The sequence below is a fragment of the Eucalyptus grandis genome, chromosome 8 (genome assembly GCF_016545825.1).
Source record: "Eucalyptus grandis isolate ANBG69807.140 chromosome 8, ASM1654582v1, whole genome shotgun sequence".
Taxonomy (NCBI): domain Eukaryota; kingdom Viridiplantae; phylum Streptophyta; class Magnoliopsida; order Myrtales; family Myrtaceae; genus Eucalyptus; species Eucalyptus grandis.
In genome coordinates this window covers 69,483,324-69,499,762 of record NC_052619.1, presented here as the reverse complement: position 1 = coordinate 69,499,762, position 16,439 = coordinate 69,483,324, and the positions used below count along the sequence as shown (strand labels likewise).

General features: G+C 41.7%; 1 protein-coding gene across 1 annotated transcript; it reads right to left on the bottom strand.

Moving 5' to 3' along the window:
* Window positions 1–9,444: 9,444 nt before the first annotated feature.
* On the bottom strand, window positions 9,445–10,271 carry LOC120286660. The gene is made up of 2 exons (XM_039299034.1): window positions 9,986–10,271; window positions 9,445–9,893 (listed from the first exon to the last, which is right to left on the bottom strand). Exons 1-2 carry the CDS (start codon window positions 10,234–10,236, stop codon window positions 9,707–9,709), a joined length of 438 nt encoding a protein of 145 aa, XP_039154968.1. The 5' UTR covers window positions 10,237–10,271; the 3' UTR covers window positions 9,445–9,706.
* Window positions 10,272–16,439: the final 6,168 nt, after the last annotated feature.

Here is a 16,439-nt window from a genome sequence, read left to right as displayed (position 1 = left end):
CCAATTCCAGCTAGTCAATTGAAGCCCAAGTCCACCGAAGTTCAACCCGCAAATCAAGTGAAGCCCGCCCAAGTTGGAAACAAATCTTAGATTTGGGCTGAGATTTGTTGGGCTCGTTTTAGGCCTGGTCCAATGTGGCATCCCAGAAATTCAAAGCCAAGCCATAAGGTGTGTTAAAGTCTCTAATTAGGTGACAAAATTTCCATGGCTTATGTTTTAGCCATTAGTCTTTTAATTTGATGATTTGTGCTTGTGATTGTGTAAATTTAAATTTAATAGATTAATAATTTGTGCTTGGCCATATGATTCATAAATTAAATTTCAATAATTAAAATGTCCCAAGACTTTGGCCGAGATGAAAATTGAAATTCAAAAATATTTATAGGAGAATTTCAAAAAAAAAAAAAAAAAAAGAGAAAAAGGAGTTAATTTTTAGAATGGGCCTTGGACCCATTTGGCCTAAGCCTTTAATGGGCCAAGTCGCCAGCCCAATAGTGGCCCAAGAGGGAGTGGTCGCCGGCCATAAAGGCCCAAGCCCAAGCCCAAAATCAATTCAAAATTTAATGTGACAAGTGGCATGAAGGAATGGCATGCATTGGTGGGTTTGTAGGCAATCTCATGATTGCTAATCATGGGATTAGGGGAGTATAAAAGGGATGAGGAGAGAGAGAGTGGCCGGTTTTCTTCATTTGGCCGAGAGAGAGGGTGAGAGAGAGAGAGAAATCGCGAGAGAGAGGGAGAGACCGAGAGAGGAAGGAGGCGGAGCCGAGGGGTGCCGCCGTTCGTTCGCCGTCCGATCGCCGTGTCCGTCCGCCGTACGCCGTCGTTGTTCATCCTAGAGGCAAGTGGAGTCCTTTAACTTCTCTTGCATGTGTGTATATGGTTTGCATGTTCGATTTTGGGTGTTATTTGTGAGAAAAACCGAGGTAAGGGTTGGTTGTTTTCAAGCCGTGTGACTGTTCTTGCTCGGGTTGTAGGAGTCAGTAAATTGTTCGAGCTTGCATGTGTGTTTGGAGTCCGATTTTGGCTTCGATGTCTTCATGAAAGTTGTAGCTAACATCTTGTACTATAACATACTGAAATTTCGTGAAAAATAATGGAGATTTGAGGGGTTAAACCCTTGTTATACGGAGACCTCAGATCTGTGAAGTTTTCACTGACCTCTTGTTGGATTCTTGGTTGCATGTTGGTTTGTGATGAAAATCTGACTTTGATGTCTTCATGAAAGTTGTAGGTAACATCTTAAAATATAACATACTCAAATTTGAAGAGAAATGAACAAGTACATCCTAGTAAATCGGCTGGATCTTGGAGACGATGATTCTGGTGATGTGTTCCGAGACACCCGAGACTTGATGGACTTAAATGGTGACCATAATTTGGTTATTTGACCTATATCTCTTCATGAAACTTGTAAAGGACACCTTGATACATAACATATCCGAATTTCAGAGGAAAAAAAAGATAATAGATGGGTGAAATCTTAATATTTCGGAGATGTGTATTCTGGACGATGCGGTAAGGGTTTCAGAAGCTTCGTGAGGTTGAATAAAATAATCTATAAGGAATTTGACTTGGAGTTCTTCATAAAAGATGCACGAAAATGTCTTGTATATCACCCTGTAAAATTTCGTAATTTTGGAGGCCGAATGGATATTTTAATTGAATTTATTCGGAAACTGTGCATTTGGTTTAAATCCGAGAATCATAGGATGTTTTGGGAAAATTGTGGAATTTGGTAAAAAAATTCATATTGGCCATGAATTTTGCAAGTAAATATCATCCTATGGGTTTGTTTAATAATTTCTTGGATTTTTGTAATTTTGGGAATTTATTGATATTAAAAATAAAATAAATAAATAAATAAATAAATAAAATAATAATAAAATAAAATGGATTTTTATTTGGCCATGGATTCAATTCTATTTGTGTGGCATATGTGTGATGAGGTCTTTGCACATGTATTGGATTGAGATGTATATGTGATAAAGTCTTGGTATGCGTATGACATGGTCCTTGTACATGTATTGAATTGAGATGTGTATGGGATAAAGTTTTGGCATGTGTATGACATATGAATGGAGATGCAAGTGTGAATTCCATGTCAAGTGTGATTTGTTTGATACCATGCCAATTGCCATGTTAAATTGAGATAAAGAAATGGTATATGTGGATGATGGTAAATGAGGAAGTGGTTGTGGTGGAGGATGATGGCCGGAATGTATAGATACATTGCCGGAATTCCCTGGGAGATTCAGGATGCCCGGAATGTGGGGGGCCGGAAGCCCTGTCGGAGGTCTTTGCCCGAAGGGAATGCCTCGCGATGCTAGGATTTGGGTGCGGGATGCCTGGCTAGAAGGGTAAAGGCCGGAAGCCCTGTCGGAGGTCTTTGCCCGAAGGGAATGCCTCGTGATGCTAGTTGAGATGCAAGATGCCCGGAATGTGGGGGGCCGGAAGCCCGGTGGCCATGGGATGGTTGAGTTTGCCGGGAGCCCTGTCGGAGGTTTCTGCCCGAAGGGTTGATGATGAGATTGATGAATGGGTGATGTGGTGATCAAAATTGAAAGATAAAGATGAAAATTAAACCATGACATGATGATATGCATGATGATATGCATGATGATGATGATGATGATGATGATGATGATGATATGATGATATGATGATGATGATGATGATGATGATGATGATGATGATGATGATGATATGTGATATGATATGATGATCACCCATGATACTATATGCATGATGATGATGATGATGATGATATGTGATGTGATATGATGATCACCCATGGCATGATATGCATGATGATATGCATGATGATGATGATGATGGTGATATGTGATGTGATATGATGATCACCCATGGCATGATATGCATGATGATATGCATGATGATGATGATGATGGTGATATGTGATGTGATATGGTGATCACCCATGGCATGATGTGCATGATGATATGCATGATGATATGCACAATGTCGATGATGATGTGTGATGTGACGATGTCATGATAAGGCTGACATGTATGATATAATGATGCCATGATGATTATAGTGATGACATAAGATGATATAATATGCATGATGATAAGGCACGATGATGCATGATAGTATGCGCATGGCTGCAAGGTAAGTTATGCCTGCTATGCATGTGTGATTTGTATGATGCATTGAGTTGTTACTGGATTTCCCTATCTGCTAAGTGGTTATACTCACCCCTTTTAGGGATAACATTTCAAATTAGCCAATATGCCGCTTCCTGCCGTCACGCGGGGTACATTTTACGGGATCCCATCCAATGTAGAGGTCGAGTGTGTTGAGATAGACGGTCCCTCTGTTCCCGGACTGACTTTTATCCGAGTACGTTGTCTAGTGATGTATGATGTGGGCCTGGCTGGGGGTCCTGTTATTCAGGAATTTATATCCGTACACGTTCGTCGGGATGGAGCTATGCGAGGATCTTTGCCGCCGCCACCGCCCGATGCGCCGGGTTGGGTGTGAGACCCGCACGTGACGAGTAGGAGCTGTTTCTTTTTGGGGATAGATAGCCGAAACTTATGATGGGGGTTGTTGCACGTGTGATGTTGAGGGTCGAGGTTTCTTTTTGAGGTTTTAGGCTGGACGTGGCGAGTCCTAGCTTTTCCTTTTGATGTACTAACCCAAAAGAAATCCCATCTTGAAAATATATATATATGTAAATAAAGTGTCGTGGCTTGTTTATAAAATTATGGTGATTAGTGGTGTGTATTTGTATCATGGATTGGTAGGGGGATAGATGGTGATGTTTAATTTGCTTCCGCTATGAGTCGCGTTGGGACCGATCGTTTTAAAAAAAAAAAAGTGTCTGCAAATTAGGACGCTTGTTCGAAAGAAAGAAAGGGAATAAAGTGTAACATCTGAGCTTGTGGCGATCGCCGAAGGGTTCGGGGTGCTACATCCAAATCCGCCGACGCCGCCGCTGAAAATTCGGATTTTGGCCGCTGTCACGTCATCGTCACGGTGAATTGGTTTCCGCAATTAACTGGTGAGTTTATACTCTAAACTCTGCTTAGTAGGCTAATGACGTTTAAGGGGTGTTTAGATTTATTTTATTAGGAATTAGGTGGTTAGTTAGATTAAATTAGAAATTTAATTATTTAATTGAGCATGTTAGGTGGTTAGCATGGTTTAGCTAAGGCCTAAATAAATTGCACTGTTTATCTAGAAGGGTTAGGAAATTTTCCGGGTCCGTATTGGTATTTAATTTAATAATTTTGGCCAAGGTTAGTATTTTTAGAAATTAAATTGAATTAATTAATTAATTTTCGAAATAATTATTTATTAATTATTTTTTCCAGAATTTAGGTCGGAATAGTCGGTGACCGGAATTTCATGTTGATTGCAATGGTGTGGTTAATTTCTGCAATTGAGTGTTAGTTGTGCAAATTGAGTGTTGATTGGAATTTTGAGTATTTAATTTCAAAATTTGTGGATTTTTATATTTATTTAGAAAATCCCGGGTGTCAGGTTTTAACATCGAAAATGGATTTTAAGCACTATATCAAATAGTGGGGTTTGAAAAAGATAGGTATCAGTCTTCTAGTTCAAATTGATTGTGTACCCACACACGACTATTTTCGAGATGTTTTTAATACGAAGAAAATAGGCCGGGATCACTATTTTAATTGAGGCATTTGAGTGCAATGCACAGTGTCCTGGGCCGAGATTGAGTGGTCGTGTGTTGGTTAAGAGAAACCATCCTGGGATGTTAAGCCGGATGTTACCCATTCATTGGGACTCGGGTCGCAGTAGATTCTGGACTTACGCTCCTTCGGGGAAGCCGTCTAATTGAGAGACATCGCCGTGCTCATGGTGGGAGACGACGCCTGGCTATGCCAGAAGACACCGAACTTGTGAGTAGGTTGTATTCGGGTCGCAGTAGATTCTGGACCTATGCCCCTTCGGGGAAGTCATCTCTGAGAGAGACGTAACCGTGCTCAATGGGGTGAGACGACGGCTGGCAATGCCAAAAGACTGCCAATAGAGTTGGCCGTACCCTTGAGGGGTGTAATTAACAATTGGAACACGTGATGGTTGAGTTTGATGCGCCGGATTATGGGACAAAATTGTGTGACATGGTATAAGACATGTTATAACGATTTGGCCCTATAATCTGGACCCCTGTGATTTATTGAGTTGAGTGATGCGTTTCAATTGCTGGATGTATCGATTCTATACATAATGTATATGAACTGTGCTGACCTGTAGGGTGGAACTAAGGCGAGGTAAGTCCTCTATGCTAATTGTATGATTGCGTGATTAGGACGCTTCTGGGCGTATTTCCCTCCTAATTGGGGTTTAGAGCTTAGACTCGCTGAGATTTTATCTCACCCCATTGTGGGACAATATTTTCAGGGTCATCGAGTGGAGGACCGGGAGCCGAGATGAAGTGATGTGAAGTGTAGGTCAGCTAGGGCCGTCTCTTTTTGGAAAGTTAGTTTTTGTGGTCTTTTGGTCATAGACCTTGTACATGACTCTATGTAAATGTAAAGGCATGTTTGTTTGTGAAATTGTTGTTCTGCTTTTCTATCCCGAGATGATTATTGTTAGGGGATTTATTTTCGCTTCCGCATGTGCTTAAAAAAAAATCAATGGGTCGGCGACTCATCCTGGGAAGTCGCAAAATTTTATCGACCAGAGAGGGATGGGCACGCGCTTGGGGTTCGGGGCGTGACAAACAAGGCTCACCGTCACATATAAACTAGTAGTCATGTGCCCTTAGTGTTAATATTGTGGAAATTTTGTCTTAGTCCCATTGTTTAGGGACTTCTGTATTTTGTTCTGTCATTTTAATTTCAAGTCAGTAGTATGTTGTCTGTGAAACCCTCTTAGACCATTGCCATGGGTCAATCCTTATTTTAATTTCGTGCTCATACATTGTTTTTGTGAACAAGTAATTATGAATCGCCAACCACCAATTGTCCACAAATGGCCTCATGCAATAGGTCCCAATCAGAATGACGTACAAAATCACCTCGCTAACATTGAAAACGGCATAGGACAAATATCCATTATCCTTTGACAACTCTTGAGGCAAATGGAGTCTACTCAAGCCAAGTCCAACTCCATAGCTGCTTCAAGCACACTTATGACACCCGTGAATTTGCCAAAGGATAGCCAACAGGATAGACAGTTTGTAAAGATCATGAAAAAGCTAAGCCAACTACAGGAGCAAGATCCCATAGACTTGTCTAATTACGCCAATGTTAAGATCCGCGAAGAGCTTAAAGCACCTGAATGCGAAAGATATGCTAATACCTCTTACCTAGAGACTTACTTATAGGCTTACCTAGTCCGAAGGGTGATTCAATCATACCAATCAAACCTGATTGGCCCCACCTTGTGGTGGTACATTGTAAGGAGGATTAATCTCCTTAAGACTTAGGGGAAACTAACCGATGCTTTCCACCAAGATTATGATGTTGATATCAACGCTGACATCACATTGCCCTACGAAGAGCTAATAGTCGCGGAGCATAGAGAGTCGATGGCCGCTAAAACGAGGGATACTATGTTTTTAAGAACACATGCCGTGTTAGGGAGGAGCCCGACCGCCCAGTCTAACCTACGGCCCATAGAAGAAGACATCAATGTAGCCTTACATGATAAATGGACAATCGGACAATATCCTGCTACTGAAAAGCTTCCTACTAGGAAAAGCAAGGAGCCCACACACGAAGCCAATGCCGTAAAGTCTATTCAAGACTGGGGCACGACAATGCAGCTTCCCATGCTTACAACAAGAGTTAGGTTCGGAGAATGCCAACCCCTATCAACCAAGGGAGCGAAGTTCCACCATCTCCCAGTCCCCTTGACAAGGTCTAGCTGGCAAAATGAAGGGCTTTACTCAAAAGGTCTGGACTAGGAGTCAAGAAAAGAAAGCCTAAGAAATTTGAGCCAATGCCTGCCGCTGAATATAGGCAAAACCTGACAACCAAGGAGTCGTCGCACCAAGACTTCGAGCATCCTCTAGGGTACAATCCTAAAGGCTACCAGTTCTTAGGGTATAATCCTGAAGGCTACTAGTCCCTAGGGTACAATCCTAAGGGCTACTAGTATTATACAGATGAAATAAGCCATTCATCGTATGATTGCCTCCCACCCATACATAGGATCCAAGGCCTATTAAGAGAAGGAGCTTTCATCCGTCGTGAATTGTCTCCCAATGAACTGCTAAATTTGTCACCTAACCATGAGGACAATGTAAACACCTCATCCTCGTTTGGTGATTTCGAACTGGAAGAAAGCAATGAAATGATCTCGGTAGAGTCCAACTTTCCTGAAGTAGCAGAATCCACCGCCACAATAAATATACAATGGGAAAACTAGTTGCCTAGCCAAGACACAGTGAACCCGTCTTGCCTTCATAGGATTATGACCCCTAGAGAAATGTGGGTATCTAATCTTCACAAGTATAGTGGCATGACTTGCCCCGTGGCCCACTTGCAATATTTCCACGCTGAAATGAGTTGGCACTACAACCCGACATCATTCACAACTCAAGCCTTCTAAGATAGTCTTACAGGGCTTGCATTGCAATGGTTCGTCATGACAAATATCTACCTCATAAAGGATTGGAATGAGCTGTTTTCAACATTCCTGCATTAGTACTAAAGCTAGATTAGAACTGAACTGCCTTGCGAGAACTTGGTACCCTTCAGAAGAAGACCAATGGAGGATTTCTGAGCATATGCAGAAAGGTGTGAGACTTTTATGATGCAAACCTACCCTCAACTGGCTGAAGAAAAAATGATAAAGCTATTCATAGGATCTTTACCCCGCAAGCATCGCTATTGGTTGCATGGATTGCACTTTTGTAGCTTCAATGAAGTGGTCCTTTCATGTGAATACTTCGAGTCTACTGGAGGTGAAGAACTCAAAGGCACTTGATTTCAGAACCAACACTATCAAAGTGCCCCTTTTCATAAGAGTTTTCATGGGTTTCAATTGTTTTTAATTTCATGTTTTTATCCTGTCTAGTGTATTATTGTTGCTTTTTTCCATTCTAGTAATCTAATGTTAGTAATCTAATGTATAGTACTAATATTTTGTTTCGAAAGCATGATGTGGTATTTCAAACCAGCCCGGTGATGCTATTTGTACTTTGGAATCTACTGTGAGGATAAAATGTGTGAAATTTGATGCTATGAGATTGCTGTTTGTCTAGAGTATACATACCTGTTTTTCTACCCATAGGCGTAGATAAAACAGAACTTGCAGTTTTTCTTCTTACCGAGCTTCTGTTTTTTATGCAGTGTAAACAATGGTGCCTACAACTATAACTCTCTCCCTCCTCTCCCAGCACAGCATAACCTTACACCACCTCCCACTTTGTAGCCTCGGCAGCCAGTTTCGGTACCTGAGAACTATACATTTCAGAGATTTTCATACAGTAGTTCTTCTGAATTCGCCAGCACAGGCAGATCAAAGTGTGCCGACATCAACGTGTGATAGTGTCTGCCATCTTGCATCTTGGGACATGAATGGACCATGCCTCGCTATTGGAAATGTGGCATGATTTCTTCAATTTGTTTCTTTTTTGCTTGTAACGGGGTTAATAGATTTTTTCTTTGTTGGGTTTTGTTGCCTTAAGAGGTGTCCAGTACAGGTTTAGAGAGCATGTATGATATCTAGATGAATCTGAAAGTACAAATTATTTGTTGCAATCAACTTGTCACTATTTTTCAACCTAATATAAGAATCATTCTTTCCCAGGAAGACAGAGATGTCTTACCTCTTCTGAAATTTGGTTGTTATGCTATCGTCTGAGTCCATTAGGGAAACAATATCCATCTACCTGGATTGGTTAAGCTCACTTTCCTGAAAAAGCTTTGGCTTGAAATCTGTGTTGTAGACTTGTGGCAAGGTCTATTGGATTTATCTAGAAATTAGTAGTTGGGGTTGCTGTGCTGTCCTTGATTTACAAGCGTGATTGAGTTGACACGGGCCAAATTCAATTGCTAATCAGACAATCTCATTTTCTACATTACATCGCGATTCTTGCTTTTGTTTGCAAACTTTACTGGCCACCAAAGGGACAGAAATTATATGTCCTTATCGCTGGTACTAACCAGAGAAATTAAACTTGAGAACTTCATAACTTGCATGGCTTTTCCCCATTTCTTCCACGAAAATGTGAGGAGAAAAGGCATCTTTGAGCACTTGTTAGGTGTCGAGCCAAAAGAACAAACTAGTGTTGACTATTTCATCAGATTTTCGCGGTTTGAGTCTTTGGTGTGATCATTCAACTGTCCAGCGTTAATTCTCTCTTTATGAACTGATCTTAACCTGTGACAGTTCATATGGAAAAAACCTGCATTGTTTGCATTTTACTTTGCTAACAAGAGAGTGAAAGAATTTTAACTTTGGAAGTCAATGCATACAAAAGATTTGCTCTATCATTGGGTTTTTGCCGCCTGATCTTTTGTTCGACTCGGGTTGTATCAGCCTTCATCTGGAGACACTGAGATGGGATTAAGATCAAGGGTACAATTGCTTGTGCATGCAAATGCAGCTTTGATTCAAGGAGATAATCCAAGAATTTGCTGATCAACTAGTACAACATTTAAGGGAGGAAAGGAAAAAGGAAACTAATATGGCGGCATCATTTGACCAATCTTTTCGTTAAAGCTCTGATTTTGACTCTTCGCCTTCATCTTCATCAGACATGCTCCCAAAAAACCTTCTCCAATGTCTTGCGCACGGCTTTTCCCACAACTTCGGCTGTGGATTTCGCAGTCTCCTCCACCGTCACTTTGCTAGTCCCAAAGCTCTTCTTGACCGCGTGTTCCACCTTTGAGCCCGCGTTGTTCTGGTTATCAACAATCGCATCGTCCCTGCTTCTAAAACTGTGGAACAAGGTTTGCTTACGATACTAAAACTTCCAGTCGCAAATGAGAACGATGGTATCTATCATTAGCCATAGTCTGCGATCACTTACTCTAAATCTGGAGGGAAGAATTGGAGCTGCACATTGTTCATGATGGTCTTGATCTTGATCCACGAGATCTTATGGGATTCTCTTAGGCGAGAAACCGTGCCCAAGACAATCTTTGCAATGGATGGCTTCTCCTCCTTGGCTTTAGCATGCTTTTGGCCTCCATCTCCCATATCGGTGGAGAGAGCTCGAGTGTGGAGTGAGACCAAAACCCAGAAAATGAACAATTTGGCGATTCGCCTAAGCCTTTTCATGTCTCTGATTTTTGTTTGGCAAATGAAATCATGACTACAGTTCTACATCAATTTTTCTCTTCTCCGTTTATTGGGTTTCTTTTTTCTCATTTCTCGTTCTTGTTTGTTGAAGTCGTGGTAAGTGCACACGTTCAATTCCAATCCATGCTATTCTTGGGGCATAGGTTATGTTCACGTTTGAAGGAGTCCAATATGTGGTTATTTGTCTATTTCTCAATATATGGATTTCATTTCGGTAGGAAGAAGACTTGATTACGACCTGGCGGCCCACAGAACTACCCAAGTCCAAGTCGGGCCACAAGCACCTATAGCTATAGGACCCGGCCCAATCTGAGTGGGCTCAAGGAAGGCTCGTGCAGCTTGCATATTTATTATGTATTTTTGTTTGCCTGAACTATTAAATGCGTTTTGTGACCTCCCCCCCAAAAAAAAAAAAAAAAAGATCTATAAAATGGGTTTCAACAAAAAAAAAAAAACCACCCCATGTGGTGGCGGCGTTGGCTTCGGGCTCCTTCCCCTAACGCAAGGAATGGTGTTCAAATCCTAGCATCGTCGCTAGTGGTCTTAAGCGCGGTGTTGTGGTGGTGGGTCCTGCGCTAGCACTATTCCGCGTTTACCTCACCGACTGTCGGCTATACGGGGTTCCCGGGTTAAAAAAAAAAAAAGAGGAAAAATTACAAAATAGGTCAGATCGGGCCCACCCATGGTTTGCCTACTTATCGTCCATTGTTCATGTCATGTCACCAACTCTCTTTTATACATCAATGGACTTCAATTTCCTTTCTAAAAGAGGACATACGCTTTCTCATTTGTATGGAATGGGGAGGTTGAACTCAGCATGAGGAGAGGATCACTTGGAATTTAGATCGAAGAGGTGGATTTCGTAGAGAGGAGGAATTAGGCATGAGCCGTTGGACAAGTTATTGACATTTAATGTTGGGCCAAGAACTTGTTGGGGAAAAGAAGTGGCTTTCAAGTAGATGAAAACAGTCGCAGCCGCTGTAATACTTAACTACGAGGTTCGTGTGGTGGAAGGTCACCCTATAAGACCTTCTAATTCTATCATACTTCACATGAAACATGGATTAACGGTGAAGCTTACTAAGGGAATGCCATAAGTGGACACATGACGGGGAACATCATAGCTAGAAACTGCAAATCCGTTTATACTGAACATATATGAGTATATGTCAACTGCTTACTATCACCCATTCATCTCTTAACGAACTAGTAGTCACATGTAGGATGGCCTTGACATCATTGGTACTCTTCTCAACAACGTTTGCCACACTACTTGTGACATTTTGCCCGCCACCTTTATTTCTCAGCTTTGGATAGTCTTATATGCCCATTTTCGTGACACTCATAATACTTCATGCAACCCTTAGATTTTCTGTGTTGCGATTTCGATCTACTTTTAGCTTTGCTACTAGGTTCTTGATGTTGATCTCTACCTTGCATTGTTAATACACATGCTACATCTTGTGTCGAACCATCATATCGTAATTTTCTCTACCACTCATTAGGGAAGAGGATGGATTTTACCTCAAAAGTGGTAATTGTAGTGCAACCATGTAATAGTGAGTCAATAAAGTGCTTCCATGACTTCGGTAGAAACGCTAACAACATCATGCCTTGTTTTTCATTGTCTAGGATTTCCTCAACATTCTTCAACTCCATCATGAGTTTGTTAAACTTGTCTAGGTGGGCTTTGATGGATGTACGTTTAACATAACAAAATGAAAAAAAAAAAAAATCTCTTTAGCATCTATAATCAATTGTTCAAACTTTTCATTGTATAGAAAACATGAAGTTTTGCCCACAACGCTGCGGCATCCTTCTATTTGGCCACCTCTATTAACACCTCATTCGATAGATTTAACAAAATAATACTCATTGACATCCTCATTAGCTCATCCTTTTCAACATCTTTCATTTGTTTCGAGCACTTTATCCTTGCTCGCTAATGCCTTGGCAAACCTTAAGTTATTAATAGCATCTCCATCTTGATGCTCCACAATTCAAAGTTGTTCATTCTGTTAAATTTCTTGACTTCAAATTTCGTTCCGGACATAATTATAAAGTCTTAGCTCTGATATCAATTATTATAAAAACAGAACAGATCTTTGTAATATATTGGGATACTAAATTTTCAGAGAAAATTAAAATGATGAATGATAAATGACACAGGGGAATTTCATGATTTGGTTCAAATGTAGAAACCTACATCCACGGGGAGAACAACCACCAATAATCCATTAATTAAAAAGAGAATATGCAATTACAATCACTTACACACTTAAATATTTCCCAACCCTAGAATTACCCTCAATGCCCACTGTTTATAGCTCAAATCTTACAACGTACGCCCAAGAAAGAGTGTTGGACAACTAAAGAAAATAAAAGAGATTAACAGAGCACCAGACACAAACTCTTCTTATTTTCTTTTGTTTTTTTCTTCTTCCTGTGGTCATAAGAGCTTCCAACGAGCTCTGTATACGTATACTCAATCACAAGCCCCACCTTTGTATTGATATAATGCTAAAATGGGGGCCCTTCATCAATGTTGTTGCATAGCGTGTAGATAATTCAACAAAAAGAAGATGAGCTTGTGTGTCCCATTAATTAATGCCCAATTTTGTGAAGTTCTCGACCACACGATGTTCACTTGAATACTATAGCTTTTTTTCAACCACTTAACTACCATAATGTCTAAAAAAAAAAAACATTCATTTGAGTGCTATAATTTTGAATTGATCACTAAGTACTATAACTTGTAGAAAATGTTCTTCCAAGTGTTGGAAATCCGACATGAAATAGCACTTGTGGTGAATGTTTTTAAAAGTCGTAGTCTTCAAGTGATTAATTTTAAAGTTATATAACCTTCAAGTGATACCAAAAAAAAAAAAAACAATAAAGTAATGACATCAAGTGAACGTCATTTATAAGTTATGACACTCAAGAATTGAAAAAAAAAATAATGGCACTCAAGTGAGAGGCGTATGAAAGTTATAACACTTATAGTATCCTTTTCTTCTTATAGGTTCAAACAAAATCAAAGAGGCAGTTGAACTTTGTCTATTTGGCCAGATTCACTTTAGATCATGTTTAATCAATAGACTCAAATTCAAGACACAATTTTTTATAGGACATGCATTAATTCACAAGTGGACATGAGTAAAAAGGAAATTCACGCCACTTTAGCCAACCCGTGAATATTTTCTTCTACCGGTCACATTAGAAAGGCAAGCCAAAAAAAAAAAGATAAAAACAATAAAGCTTACCTGACCGTCTCCCTACAATGACGGATTGACAGTCAAACATAGGCCACGAGCAAATTTTGAGGAAATCATGGACTTCCTCAAACGGTTTCTTTTTTATTCTATTTCTCTTATTTCTTTTTTGAGAGTTATATAATTCTTTATTGCAAGCTCAAATTGAGAAACCACTGGGATTTGCCCCAGTGGCCACTCTTCCAACATGGAAGGGGGAGGTGAGGGGTTCAAATCCCCACCTTCTCAGGGGGGATGGGATGGGGACGCGTAAGTTTCAGGAGTGGGTTTCGACTCCCACGCCCTGCAAGAGGTAGGGCAAAAGTCTGAAAGTGAGTGTGGTGTAGGAATATAGTAGGACTAACAAAAAAAAAACTCAAATTGAGAAACAAATCAAAGTAATAATATTCACACAATGAGAACGGCCACCGCTACATGAGGAATCGCTCGTCCTTGACAATCGTTGCCTGGGGGTCACACATCCTGGGCGACCGTCACCTGGGTTGTGTGATCCATGGCATTGCACAATGTCATGCGACCTTAGGCAACACTGCCTAGGTTGCTCAACCCTAGGCGACCGCCGCTTGGGTCATGCAACCTAGGGCGTCGCTTGAGGTCAAGCGACCTCAAACAACGCAACTCCACGACCAGATCTGGCCATTGGCGGTTGGCCGGCGGTTGAACTCTATCAGATTAATTTTGATTTTATTTTTTTTAATAAAATCCCTTTGCAAATATGAGTTTTACCAAATGGCATTTAAGCCAAAACAATCTTCCAATGCACTTTAGAATTATAATTTTCCAAACATGATAGTATTTTGGAAAATCCCTTTTGCTCAAAGGTATTTGCATTTTCTCAAAAGTCATTTTCCCAAAGCTTAACCAAACAAGGCCTACGTAGGACCTTGTCGCGACCTACCCTCGAGGGGAGGGAACAGGTTTAGGGGTATTGCCTAAAGGACAGGCCTAAGGCCCATCATCAGACGCGAGCTCTCCCAAGCCCATACCCCGCATGACATTGGGATATTCTTAAGGAATTTTGCACAAAAGGAGTCGCCACTAGCCTATTGGGGTCAGCTAGAAACCAAGTGAGGCATGGGAGTGTGCCTCACTTCCTACACAACCAGAAAATCTAGGGTCGGGGACTTGATTACACTAATTAGCCAATTAATGCCCTTTTGGTACCTAATCTTGTTCATTTTAACAAAATGATTTTTGTCAGGCAGTTTGGATTGATTTTATGCTTATCCACTAACATGTGAGGTGATCATGTGGGTGCGCAATCATTAAAGTAACAATCATAGCCATCAAGATCCTAATTGCAATAAAATTAAACACATGCAATTAAACATAATTAGAGATGCAAATTAAACATGCAACATAATTAATATACGAGCAAATAAATGTCTAATTACACTAAAAATGCAAAACGTAGCAATTCCTAACCAAACCCCATCATTTTTTGATTTCGAAAAAAAAAAAAATTAGTTAAAAAAAATTTTAATTAATTTTTTTAATTTTTTTAATATATTTATTTTTTTTATTTTTTCAAAATTATTTTCTCTTTTTTTTTTTTTAAATGATTTTTTTGGGACCAGACCGGGTCGGTCCAACTCGACCAGGCTCAGCCTGAGCAAGACGGGTCGGGTCTGCCCGACCAGGCTTGCTTGAGGGCGAGACCGGACTTGGGCCCAATCTAGAGGGCCCAAGTCTTTTTTTTTTTTTTTTTTAAAAAATTCACTCACAAGCCTACGGCCCAAGTTGATTCGAGCGGTGGGCCTCGCAGGCCAAGAGAGACCGAGCGGGCGGGTCGCAAACCCGGCCTGGCTCGGCCCATGCTCCCCAGTCGGTCGCCGATCGCCGTCGCGACTGGGAGTTGCAATGCCGGGAAGACGGGCGAGGGGCGCCGATGATCCGATTGGGGTCGTGACGGTGCCGCCTTGGTTGGAGGGACATGATCCGACTTTCAAGCAAACGGCGGCAGCATTCCGGTGACTAAGGGACTAGCTAGACTCTACACAGAGGAAACGGGGAGGGAGAGTTTGCTTGGGCATTATGACGAACAGGTGATGGGCACTAACGAACTAAGCGGCTTCCAACCTAATGGGGATTCAAGGCAGCAACGATGGTGACCAGCAAATAACCAACAACAAACAGGAACCTAAGGGGGACCTACGGAGGCTGGAGCTCGCCCGAAACGGATGGAACGAACTCCGGCCAACTCGAGCTCAAAATGCACACCAAGTTTTCAATGAAATGCCAACCTGAGTTCCGACGGGAATGGCAGCTTAGAGACATGTTTGCGGCAGCGGCGGCGATCGCGACGGCGGCTCGGAGATGTGTCGGCGACAGTAGCAATGATCAGCAGACGCGTCGACAACGGTTGCAGCAATTGAGAGACGCGTCGATGGCGGTGGCTTCGGTGAGTTCCCCCTCCTTTTCGCTCTGTGTTTCTCTCATTCCCCTCTCTGTTTTTTCCCCCTAGTGTGTTTTCCTCTTTTTTTCTCCCCTCTCAAGATCTCTCCCTTTCTCAATCCTTTGGCTCGCATGCGTGTGCCCTCGGCTTCCCCCAACCCGCTGGACTTTGCCAGCCAGCTTTGACCTCTCTTCCCCATTCCCACGCTCGCCTATCCCGCGAGATGATGTTGTCTCCTCTGCTCTAGCTGCCCTTACTTTCGGCTTCGCTATTTCCCCAGGCAGATGGCTGCTTTTTGCTTTCATCTTCGTCGATTCCCCGTGCAGAAAGCGGCTGAGGGAGAAGACAACGGGGCAAGCCAAGTCAGAGGGAAGAAGAGGGCTAGGCCGCGCGAGGGAAAAGAAAAAAGAAAAAGGAGAGGAGAGGGATTGGGCCCAGCCCATGCGGGGGGAATAAATGAAAAAGGGCCGAGTCGGGCTAAGGCCGAATCCGACTCGACCTAGACCCGCACGACT